The 13,028-nt window shown below is 35.8% G+C and overlaps 1 protein-coding gene across 2 annotated transcripts; it reads left to right on the top strand.

Annotated features, from left to right (window-relative positions):
* Positions 1-2,614: 2,614 nt before the first annotated feature.
* LOC127444600 (T-cell surface glycoprotein CD5) lies at positions 2,615-9,771 on the top strand. 2 transcript variants are annotated; one of them, XM_051704056.1, is made up of 7 exons: positions 2,615-2,985; positions 3,526-3,577; positions 6,100-6,504; positions 7,533-7,652; positions 8,205-8,255; positions 8,335-8,433; positions 8,631-9,771. In XM_051704056.1, the coding sequence occupies exons 2-7, from the start codon at positions 3,526-3,528 to the stop codon at positions 8,711-8,713; spliced, it is 810 nt and encodes a 269-aa protein (XP_051560016.1). In that variant the 5' UTR covers positions 2,615-2,985; the 3' UTR covers positions 8,714-9,771. The 2 variants fall into 2 exon arrangements, with proteins under 2 accessions (XP_051560016.1, XP_051560017.1); XM_051704057.1 differs by having other exon boundaries at positions 2,615-3,577; positions 8,365-8,433.
* Positions 9,772-13,028: the final 3,257 nt, after the last annotated feature.

Below are 13,028 nucleotides of genomic sequence, written 5' to 3'. Positions count from 1 at the left end.
TTTTTTTTTTTTCTTCAAGTCAAAGTTTGCTGGTTGGTGTGTGGTTCATATACTCTTATGAATTACTGTGTGAAATCCCTATGTAACAAATGAATGGGGAAAGCACTGTTGGGCTCTATTTTTTGACTTGGTATTTCTTGAGTAGAGACCTTTATTAGTGGTTTTCTGATATGTTTTTTTCAAAGTCCAATAGCAATATCTAGATACAGTGCATCCGGAAAGTATTCACAGCGCTTCACTTTTTCCACATTTTGTTATGTTACAGCCTTATTCCAAAATGGATTAAATTCATTATTTTCCTCAAAATTCTACAAACAATACCCCATAATGACAACGTGAAAGAAGTTTGTTTGAAATCTTTGCAAATATATTAAAAATAAAAAACAAAATAGATCACATGTACATAAGTATTCACAGCCTTTGCTCAATACTTTGTTGAAGCACCTTTGGCACCAATTACAGCCTCAAGTCTTTCTGAGTATGATGCTACAAGCATGGCACACCTATTTTTGGGCAGTTTCTCCCATTCTTCTTTGCAGGACCTCTCAAGCGCCATCAGGTTGGATGGGGAGTGTCGGTACACAGCCATTTTCAGATCTCTTTAGAGATGTTCAGTCGGGTTCAAGTCTGGGCTCTGGCTGGGCCACTCAAGGACATTCACAGAGTTGTCCCGGAGCCACTCCTTTGTTATCCTGGCTGTGTGCTTAGGGTCGTCGTCCTGTTGGAAGATGAACCTTCGCCCCAGTCTGAGGTCCAGAGCGCTCTGGAGCACGTTTTCATCAAGGATGTCTCTGTACATTGCTGCATTCATATTTTCTTCGATCCTGACTAGTCTCCCAGTTCCTGCCGCTGAAAAACATCCCCACAGCATGATGCTGCCACCACCATGCTTCACTGTAGGGATGGTATTGGCCAGGTGATGAGCGGTGCCTGGTTTCCTCCAGACATGACGCTTGCCATTCAGGCCAAAGAGTTCAATCTTTGTTACATCAGACCACAGAATTTTGTTTCTCATGGTCAGAGAATCCTTCAGGTGCCTTTTGGCAAACTCCATGCGGGCTGTCATGTGCCTTTTACTGAGGAGTGGCTTCCATCTGGCCACTCTACCATACAGGCCTGATTGGTGGAGTGCTGCAGAGATGGTTGTTCTTCTGGAAGGTTTTCCTTTCTCCACAGAGAAACGCTGGAGCTCTGTCAGAGTGACCATCGGGTTCTTGGTCACCTCCCTGACTAAGGCCCTTCTCCCCCGATCGCTCAGTTTGGCCAGGCAGCCAGCTCTAGGAAGAGTCCTGGTGGTTCCAAACTTCTTCCATTTATGGATGATGGAGGCCACTGTGCTCATTGGGACCTTCAATGCTGCAGAAATTTTTCTGTACCCTTCCCCAGATCTGTGCCTCGATACAATCCTGTCTCAGAGGTCTACAGACAATTCCTTGGACTTCATGTTTTGGTTTGTGCTCTGACATGCACTGTTAACTGTGGGACCTTATATAGACAGGTGTGTGCCTTTCCAAATCATGTCCAATCAACTGAATTTACCACAGGTGGACTCCAATCAAGTTGTAGAAACATCTCAAGGATGATCAGTGGAAACAGGATGCACCTGAGCTCAATTTTGAGTGTCATGGCAAAGGCTGTGAATACTTATGTACATGTGATTTTTTTCATTTTTTATTTTGAATAAATTTGCAAAGATTTCAAACAAACTTCTTTCACATTGTCATTATGGGGTATTGTTTGTAGAGTTTTGAGGAAAATAATGAATTTAATCCATTTTGGAATAAGGCTGTAACATAACAAAATGTGGAAAAAGTGAAGCGCTGTGAATACTTTCCGGATGCACTGTATCATGGTGGCTCTATATATATAAAACAATAAGTGCGTCTATTTGTAGATAGCGCTAATACAACTGACAATCAGCCAAGCTGGTATGATTATCGACCGATAATCTCAATCTTGATCTATCTGTAATGTTTATTAGTATTGCAATTGTTACTGGTTCTTGACATGTTTTTTCCACCTGAATATTAAGGATAACACAATGCTCTGCACAAATTTACAAGAAGAGAAATGGTAGTTTAACTTATTGACTCACTTTTAAAAGCTGTTTAAATTCCGTTCATATTGAATCATAGACGAGAGTTTCAAGAGGGTGTTCGGGGGATTTTTTTACAGGTACAAAAACCAGCCTTTACGGGTCATTCTTGAACTGTACAATTTGGTAAACCAAACCCGGCGACACTTGAGAAAGACTGAAGGAGGGAGGCGGTTGGGAAAGATTGTGAATGAAAAGAATATATGAGTAACAGTGAAATGAAAGGATATATCTGGATATTGGTGGTTTCCTGAGTCCTATACCTGACATGTTTGGCCCCAGTGCATGCAGTTGATTCTTATGAGCTCGATGAATCATATCTTGAGCGTTTTCAGCATGCCGTTCACCAAAAAAAGTCTGTCTCAGTTTCAGTTTTTGTAAAGAATATGCAGAGTTTGCTGCATTATTATTTACCCCATTCCAAGCCATTCATAAAATAATTTAATTTTGTGAAAAAAAAATAAATAAATATATATATATATATATATATATATATATATATATATATATATATATCATTTGATGTTATGAAACATTTTGGGAAAGTATCAATAAAAGAAATAATGGGAAAACATTTTTAACTGAATATCTCACTTTATTAATTGCACCTTTTCCTCCACCCACCAACCTATACACAGGCATCTTTTTCTCAAGCTTTTCTGAATTTTTTTTCTTTTGTCTGTGTTGCTCTCTTTGAAGTGAGGAAGCAGTGCAATGTGCAATCAAATACAACACACTTTAGATTAAAAGACGCCCTGTATAAGGAGAGAGAAAGAGGATGGGGGCGGGGAAAAGAAGACAGTAGCTCCATACACCTCTGCTTATTTCCTTTCACTTCATTTTTCTTGTCACATTGCTCTACATATTGGTTCTTGTCAGCCACAACCAAGGTAAGATCTGATCAAATATTGTTAAAAAGCTGATTAGAAGGCATGTTGTTTCCAGTAAAATTAAAGTTGTCTTTTGTGGACTTTTGATGTAACGTTTTACGTTCTTTGAGGGAGAAAGTCTTCTGATCAAAAGTTAAGAACTGTTGACATATTTTAACATGCCTGAAATTACAGTCTAGTCTCAATAAGGAGTCCAATTTGTATCAAATAAATGCATTACTGTATGTCATCATAGTGAGTAATGTGTCATGGTATGTTGTTTGAAATATTTGCTGTACTTATTAAAAATTAAATGGGCCTATAGACGAAGCATTTTGTTATAGTCATGGTCATATGTTACTGAGAACTGAAAAGAAATACAAAAGCAAACATTATCATTGGGCCATGGCCTCTTAATATGACAAAAAGCATTGGCTTGTTGTGTACCGAAGGTCATTTCGTTGACCTCAAGGCCTCTTATCAATTTTAGTAAATAGAGTCACCTTGTTTACTCAAATGAGATGAGTGAATCTCTAACTGTGTAGCACAACTCTCTGTCAGATGGAAAACTCTCTGCTGGTGACTCTAACGGCGCTCCTGCTCCTTGGTGTTCGTAAGTGAAGTGTTCATTATTGACATAGTTTCATTAAGTGCCTCTTTTACATGATCAATTCAGATCCTACACTAGTGATATGAACACATGTCCCTGAACACATACCACTTAGCATGAAATATCACAAGTCACTTTTTAACATTTAACATTATCCATGGTAGAATGCGGAAGTAGGGTAAGATTTTCAGATTTAATATTTTTTTTGAAAGGCAAAACAGAACTAGAAACACTTAATAGCAAATATAATGAGTTGGGAAATCAGATGCATTGAGTCACTCTATATGGCTTTAAAATGCAAAAAACTGCTTGATAAAAACAGTATCAATTATGATCAGCATCATATTAAAAAAATACAACTTGGGGCCATTAAGGATGCATAAAGTGGTTGTATTTGTCAAAAGCATACAGATAAAATATATAATGTATTTGTTTAAATATTTTATAATCAAATTCATACTCACCATTAGCATGATCATTAACTCCACATTTACATGAATCCAGTGTTAACAAAAATATTTGCTTTAATTGCTGCAACGGAATGTTTACTGGTTTAGACAGGGTGAAACTTTTCCCCTTAAGACTGTCACAATAACTTGTCTTAACACATTTATTTATTTTTCATGACTGAATTAATAAAAGACTTTGTCCTCTTGTTTTATAGACTAACAGCATGTGGTCTCATTATATAACATCACTAAGAGAAGAACTTTGTTAATTTTTATATAATTCATACGTCCAATTGTGCTTTTTTAACCCAAGTTATGCTAGAATATCATACTTTCATCTCTACGTTGGCTTCACTGTGCATACTGTATATCTTCATAAATCAGCACGATCTCACGCAAGAATCTGAGCAATTACATTAAATTTTTTAAGAAGTAGCTCATGTTTTCAGCTCATAGTCTGCAAAATTACTCATTCTCAATTATCTAATTAAAGTGCCAATTTTGTTTTGCAAAATAAAAAATCTAATAAAAAGTAAACAAAACAATTTTCAAAGGACTAAGTGAACTCTGCTTAATTATGTATTGTTTTAAATTATTTAACCTACAGTATTTAACCCCAGCAAAAATGGATGAGCTTTAATATTTTTGTTCTCTATCAAAAATACATAAAAATTTTTTTATCAATAGTTACCCTTTGAGAAACATGAATCTATATGAAAACCATAGAAGTCTTTTTTTTCATCATCTTTTTTTTAATTTTTTTTTACAAATATTAATTACAGAAAATTATTCACATCTTGTTTCTCACATTTAACCTGTGATTTTAAACAAAATATCTTGTTGTGAATTTATATTTTATCATTTATTTTTTATACTGGGTTCACAAGTCTGAGATCACTAATGAAAATGTTTCTATTTAAACATTTTAATAATGTTTTTCGTTACAAAATTTATAATCAGCATAACAATTTCAGTAAAAAGTTCAAAGGAATTTCGGAATTTCTTAGTATTTGGTGTGTGTCCCCTGGCATGGATTTCAGAAGTTTGTGCAAAATCTGTTGATCCATGTTATCCCAGTGTGATTTGAGAATGTTCCTAAGAGCATCATGTGTGCTTCAATTAAAGCAAGGAAATCTGATCTTTAGTACAAAGGAAAACAAATGTCAATTTTACAAATCCCAAATTTTCAATATGATATCAGACATTTGGACTCCACTGTATAATAAACATAACATTTTGAAATTATAAAGTATTATGAATAGGCTTTAACAAGTGCTATGTTTTCCATCATTATTATAATTTCTGTGATAATTCTATTAATCCAAATGATAGATCTGTTGAGGATATGAACATCCATCTATGCTTGCAGTGCCGTGGAATGGGCATAATGCAATCATGCAATCAAATGTGCAAAATGTGCAAGACTGCCTTCAAGCATTTAGCAAAATGTGCAAGAGTGTAATGAGTGCAAGTGATCCAGTCTTCTGCTCTGTGACCATAGTGAAATGACAAACGTTTCACCTGTGGAGACTAGTGCCCAGTTGCAGCAAATCGTGTACAGCCGTGTGAAGGCAAAAAAATAGAACATAGTAACTATTACACATTTTGCCAAAATTGAGTTTTAACCAAAATTGGGTCTCTTATGATCTGTCCTGTGACAGAGAGGTTTGGCTCAACTAAGCTCAGATTCAGAGAAAATTGACTGTGACTATTTTACATTTAAGTGGACAATTAAAAAAACGTTTAAACCCTTTTTATCAGTTTCAGTGTTGTCGTATATTACTGCAGTTTGGCTTGTAAACAGAGTTCTAAAACGAGTTGTTGAGACAAGTTGGGAGGGTATTGATAACAGCAATCATTATAATGTAGCCTATGCAGATCTACATAAACTCCAAATTTGCCACAATTTTCTGGTGCAATTCTCATTTCGTCTGCTCTTTCAAAGGTGCATAAAAACATTGAATTTTATTTGTTTGCAAACTTTATAATTTATTGAGTTATGTGGAGGAGTCTGGTATTCCAGCAATGTCATTTAAGTAACATTTAAAGTATGTCTGGGTTTTTTCCTCCTTATAGGAGAAGGAATCTCCTCCACTACAACAGTAAACAGCTCCCCAAACCCTTCAATCCCATCAACCCTTAATCCTTCTGCTGCACCTTCATCCTGTACCCCACAGACCCCATGCAGGAACATCACCCAATATATCACTCTGCCTCCTGTTGTTGCACGGGTTAAGATGTACTGGAAGCAGGAGAGTCACTGTGAGGGTCAGCTGTATCTCTCATTCTTTCAACAGCGTGACGTCCCTTTGTGCTTCAGCAGTCACATGGCAAGCAAGTGGTGGAATGACCTGTGTAAGGACAGAAGATGTGGAGACTTTGAAGGCTTAAAGCCCACTGAAGAAACTAAAGGTTATCTTCTCTCGAGCAATATGTCAGTGAGCAACGCTTCCTGTTCGGGTGTGCGTATCACTTGCCAAGGTGTGTTTCTAAATGGCTTCAAATTTGTTTAATTATCCAGCCAAATGTAGACTTTAATATAGTCTCACTCTGTTTTTGTCACAGAACAGATTGCAGTCCAAGAGACCTGATTTTGGTCATAAATGAGTTTTGACAAAATGTGGAGTTTCTGTGTTTTGCCTTTGTGCAGTATAGTTTGGGGACAATATTGTCATCAAAAGTGAGCTAAATTTGACAAAATCTCCCCTTAGGGACATTCGGAATGTCCTCAATTGTAAAATTGATTCATAAATAAAGCAAATACAGTCTTTAAAATTCAAAAATACAGATGCTTTCTTTTAGGGGTAGGGTTTGGGTTAGGGTTAGTCTGTAGTAATTGTAATTAGCTTTAAATAAAAAAAATAGAGGTTTATGGTACGGTATGTCTCCATTTAGATAGCCAAGTAACTTAGAAAACAAGATTACATGACTCTGTGTGTTTGGCCTGTTATTTTTTTTATTTATTTTTTTTATCCCCTGTTCCCCCCAATTTTGGAATGCCCAATTCCCACTACATACTAGGTCCTCGTAGTGGCGCGGTTACTCACCTCAATCCGGGTGGCGGAAGACAAGTCTCAGTTGCCTCCACTTCTGAGACAGTCAATCCGTGCATCTTATCACGTGGCTCGTTGTGCATGACACTGCGGGGACTCACAGCATGTGGAGGCTCATGCTACTCTCTGCGATCCACGCACAACTTACCACGTGCCCCATTGAGAGCGAGAACCACTTAATCGCGACCACGAGGAGGTTACCTCATGTGACTCTACCCTCCCTAGCAACCGGGCCAATTTGGTTGCTTAGGAGACCTGGCTGGAGTCACTCAGCACACCCTGGATTCGAACTCGCGAATCCAGGGGTGGTAGTCAGCATCAATACTCGCTGAGATACACAGGCCCCTGTTTGGCCTGTTATGTTGATGTTTTCTTATCAAGCTTCAGGCAATATAATAATGCTAACTTGACTTGTGCATTTTAAATAATGGATCATTTTCTCTCATGCTCTCTCAGATACTCTTGGAAGAGAGTTGGCTGCTTATAAGGCAGTAACTGGCATATTGCTTTTCTTGATCCTGAGTGTTATTCTGCTTCAGTTTGGCCGGCCAACGTACAAAGCCATCCGCAAAAGATGTGAGTTAGTGATGCAAACAAACAAGTTTGAAACCTCACATTACACTGGTGGGTGATGCGTAATGTGTCATCTATGGACTTTTTATAAATCAACATCAAGACTTTAGGTTAAAATTGAATCAGTTTAGATGGGGTAAATGTATAAATGTCTTTATCCCTTAATTAGTTCATTTTAAATGGTTCTGTGGTGTGACAAATTCATTTGTAAAAGTACAAACATTCCATGTAGTCTCTTTTAATAAGAGATAAAAAAAAAAAGCTGCATGCATAATAATTATAAAAGAATGAGCTAAATACAACTGGAGTATAGCATATCACACCGCATTATGTACATACTGTAGGTCAACTTTCCAAAAGGTTCTTTATATCCTATATTAAGATTTACTGTTTGTGTCTGTGTGTTATATATGTGTGTGTGTGTGTGTGTGTGTGTGTGTGTGTGTGTGTTGTGTATAACGCTCAATTTATATATAATGCTCGGCTTTCCTGTCCTTTAAAACTCAAAGTTAAATATTGTTTCTAATTTGAAAATTTTTACCTGGTTTGATGCAGTTTCACAAAAACGGCAGAATCGATGGATTGGCCCAACTCAGAGTCAGAGTGGTGAGTCAATTCACGCACAATGATACAGTCGTGACCAGCTTGTAAGAAAGGGTTCAGTCTTTTATCATTCTTTGTTCAGTCTTTTGTCTTTCTTCTTTCTCTTCTTTAGTGTCCTATCACAGAGGTCAAGCTGGTGGTAACCCAAACAACAACACATTAAAGGGGCAGTCCTTTCCAGGTGAGTTCACTCTCGCTCTCTCTCTCTCAGCTGTTCTAGACTCTCTCAATTAATCTCTCGCCCTCATGCGCCCACATTCATTCACTTTGCAATCAATTACATAATGATGAACATAGTGTTATGATGTATTGGTCCTTTCGTTCAGCCTACTCATGCGAACGTACTGGTACCCATTCTCATTTGTTCTGTGTTGTCAGGTTTGGAAAGGCTGACTGTAAATCCTAGCAGAGAGCCCTCATCTAACAGAAACAGTGACTATGACTCATATGGCTACAATTGAAAGCCTGTAACACAAAAGACCTAACCGATATGTCCACGCCTAGACATCAGTCTCATCTACAAGCGGCTGTCTTACGCTATAAGGCTTCAGTTGGTTTTGAGCTGCCATTTGGCAAGTCTTGGGATTTGTAAATATGTATGAGAAGTACAGTTATGGAATTAGTTTGAGAAAATCAAACTGGTCACAACCACAAAAGCAGTTGCTTTGTTATGCATAGCAGGATTCATTTAATATTTTCAAATTGCTTATTTTGCTCTGTACACTGTGAAAAGTGATACAAGCAGTTGTTACCTTATTTTTACCTGATCTGACTTTTATAAATGACTTGCATTGGTGTGATCTAATGTAATCAGGCTTATTCCATCATAAATAATATTTGAAAAGATGTTACCACATGAAGCAACATTTTTAGGTCAAAAAAAAAAAAAAAAAAAAATTGTAATAAAAATGTACTGTGTATTTTTGTTGTCATTTTGTAAATAGCCAGAAACCAAATGGGATTTTGCTCCTGTAAGATATGTAATGATAGACTTCAACAAAAATCTGATGAACTGGTGGAACATATGGCTTTTTGTTTATTTATACAAGTGGTTGACTTTGGAGTTGGTTTGTGAACTTTTTAAAATAAACCATGATTTTCAGATTCTTAAAAGATAGTCATTTCCACATTTCTACATTTTCTTTGTTATTGTTTCATGTCTTTTGTTTGTATGAGTAAGTGAAGATTCTGTATAGAATTAGACAGAAGTAAGTTGAACACTACAGTATACGCTAAACACATTAACTTGATTATGTTTGTGTTTTGAAAGATTTCAAGAGTTGGCAAAGATGGGAGCGATTTAAAGGTGATAACGGAAGAGTGAAGAGGGAATTTGGTGTGAATGCACAATCTTGCAGCAATGTGGTTTCCTGTCGTAATTCTATTAACTTCCTGTTCCTGTGTTATTTCTGTCTTTCATGCTCTAAATATAATGTAGATGCACTGTGCTCATTACAGTCTTTTTAGTTTCTTCAATTTCTTTGTCTTTCTTTTGTGTTCTCTCTCTCTCTCTCTCTCTCTCTCTCTCTCTCTCTCTCTCTCTCTCTTTAATACTGCTTGCACAACACAACAGCTCTGGCAGCTTAAAATCTTATGCCTCTTTTGATGAAGGGTAGCTAAGTGAACCTTGAAATCCCTGGAGGGTTTTAATCTAAATCAGTCTATATGTGTGTGTTTATGCATGCACCAGTGTTATTATTGTTAACAAAAACGAAAACTAAATGTTAACATTTTTTGTTAACTGAAATAAACATGAAAACATAATTGGAAAAACTGAAATTAAACTAAATTTTCATGACTCCAAAACTATGTAAAATAAAAATGACCACAAATTAATTTCAGTTTTAGTTTCTGATATTCTGCATGCTATAAAATTTGAAACCTTCACAACCCGCCTTCAATAAACAAGAAAATGCCACTAGATCGCATGTAACGCTGGATGGCTTTGAGAAATTTAACAGCATTAAATGATATCAGTTAACGCATTAACTTTGGCAGCCCTAAAATCCTTAAACTGAAGTATGAAGTCAATATTTTGAAAAACTAAACTGAAACTAGAAAACACTGAAAAAATCCATACAGTAAACACCAATGAATGTTAGAGGAATAGTTCACCCCAAAAATGAAAATTCCCTCATCATCACCCTCATGTCATGCCAGATATGTATGACTTCCTTTCTTCTGCAGAACACAAAGATTTTAGAAGAATATCTCAGCTCTGTAGGTCCTCACAATGCAAGTGAATGCTGACCAGAACTAAGAAGGTCCAAAAAGCACATATAGGCAGTATAGAAGTAATCCATGAGACTCCAATGGTTAAATCCATATCTTCTGAAGAGATACTTAAAAAAAGTGAGGAAACCAATTGCCTTAAAAAAATCAAGTAAATATACTTATTTGGCTCAAGTAAAGTGGACTATTCCTAGTTCACTTTACTTGAGCCAAATAAGTACATTTACTGCCAATTCACTAAGAAGGCAATCGGTTTACATGCTTTTTTAAGTAAGGTTAACTAAAAGATTTTACAGTGTAGTGATTTGTTTCATGACTCCAGCAGGGACCTCTTGTTTGGACATTTTATCTGTCCACTTGCACTCATTCTGTTTGGACTGTCTGGTGGATTACATACCTTTTTATCAATACCATACCATCACTCAGTCTGGACTATACTGTTGACTCAGGCTCTGTTGTAAGTAAATGTTTTATTTTTTGGTTTGCTTGTTTTGTTTACGTTTACTTTTATGTTTGAGCCTAGGCTGAAAGCGCTAAATAAGGTAAACATGTTATTATTAGTAGTTATTATTAGTGGCAGTAACTTGATCAATTGCATGACACAGGTTGTCATGTGCTGTCAACATGGGAGCGCCCATGAGGGGGCAACACGCTCCATTTAAAATCAAACAGCATTTATTAGGTTTCTGATATGACTGATGTGATCTTCATCTACTGTGTGTACATCATTTTCGGCATATTTCTAAAAAAAACGCTATTCATGTCATAATGTGTAAAACTTTTTTAATTAGCAAAACCTTAGTGCACCTTTAAATTAAATTGGAAGGACAAAATAAAAATCTAAAAATAAATATTAAAAATAAATTATAAATTATATATCCCATATAAAGTATATAAAACTATGTACTTTAATAAACTATAAAACTCCTGGAATGTACAACAGTAAAGGATTGTGATTTCATGGACAGATATACCATTACAGTCAGTCCCTAATTTGTGTATATTTGTTTCTGCATAATGTACAAATATGTAGCCGAGGACATGCAACAGCAGTTTTTGTGTTTTGCATGTGTGGGTGGGGGGGTGGATAAGTGTTGTCTCATCCTCAGGTCGGAGTAAAGAATTAAATCTGTAGGTTAAATGAGGTTCCAACAGAGAACAATGACAGATGACAACAGATTACATGCACAGATTAACAGAGACCACACTGGGCAAAAAATCTAGTGCATCTATCATCATCCCTCCTCATCATTGCAATGCACTTGTGACACTGATATAAAACTTGCTTGTTACCTGGCAAATCTGACAAAACCTCCCTTTGGAGACGTTCAAAGATGACCTAAATTGGAAAACTAAAAAAACAAACAAACAAAAATAAACAAAACAACAACAACAACAACAACAACAACAACAACAACAAAAAAGGACCCTTATATTATGTATATATATATATATATATATATATATATATATATATATATATATATATATATATATGTATAAATTGTGGAGTTTATGAATTATAATGAATAAAAGCATGCATTTACCCTCCCATGCACTAATCATTAAGCCACTGAAATCAAACATAAAAGCACTGAGATCCCATTGGCTTTAATGTATATTCAGAAACCTGCTATTTATGACAACATGAATTTGGGATGTTTTTATTGTACTAAACAAAATGCAAAGAGAAAGAGAAAAAGGAGGATTAAGTTGAGATAGAAAGTTCAGATTTAAAAGTTTCTTGGGGGGGGGAATGAGAGAAGATTATTTACTCTTTTAAATGAATAAATCCATATTGAGTAAATACTAGCTAAAGAGGGGCAGAGAGAGAGAGAGAGAGAGAGAGAAAGAGGGAACGCAAACAGTGCAGAGATACAGATCAAAATAAAAATAAAAACCTACTGAAATAAGGAAAAAGATGATTTCAGAATTGTTTTGAAACTTTTGAAATACTTCCAAAAGAAGGGTGGATACAAGCGGACACATACAATTGCACAATTTGGACTGAAGATGGACTGATTGACTGAAACCAAAATGTTACAGATGAAATGATATTCCACATTGGACTGAGCATGTCTGTGAGAGGAGAGTGATATTTTAGTTTCAATTCTGAACATCCAAAAGGACATGATCACTGAGGCAAGTATCACACTTTTGGAAAGAGTGATCAAAGAGCATTTCTCAAATGTTTAATAACTTTTATGTTTGGTTTAAATGGCTTGCAAATTCTACTTTAAATGTACCTTAAATTACCAGTAAGTTCATTAAGATGTTGCCACTTTTTACAGTGCATCCGGAAAGTATTCACAGTGCTTCACATTTTCCACATTTTGTTATGTTACAGCCTTATTCCAATATGGATTAAATTATTTTCCTCAATTCTACAAACAATACCCCATAATGACAATGTGAAAGAAGTTTGTTTGAAATCTTTGCAAATTTATAAAAAAATAAAAGAATTTTTTTTTTTTTTAAATCACATGTACAGAAGTATTCACAGCCTTTGCTCAATACTTTGTTGAAGCACCTTTGGCACCAATT

This window comes from Myxocyprinus asiaticus, chromosome 8 (genome assembly GCF_019703515.2).
Source record: "Myxocyprinus asiaticus isolate MX2 ecotype Aquarium Trade chromosome 8, UBuf_Myxa_2, whole genome shotgun sequence".
NCBI lineage: Eukaryota > Metazoa > Chordata > Actinopteri > Cypriniformes > Catostomidae > Myxocyprinus > Myxocyprinus asiaticus.
Note: the sequence above shows the minus strand (reverse complement) of the source record. Positions and strands in the feature narration are given on the sequence as shown.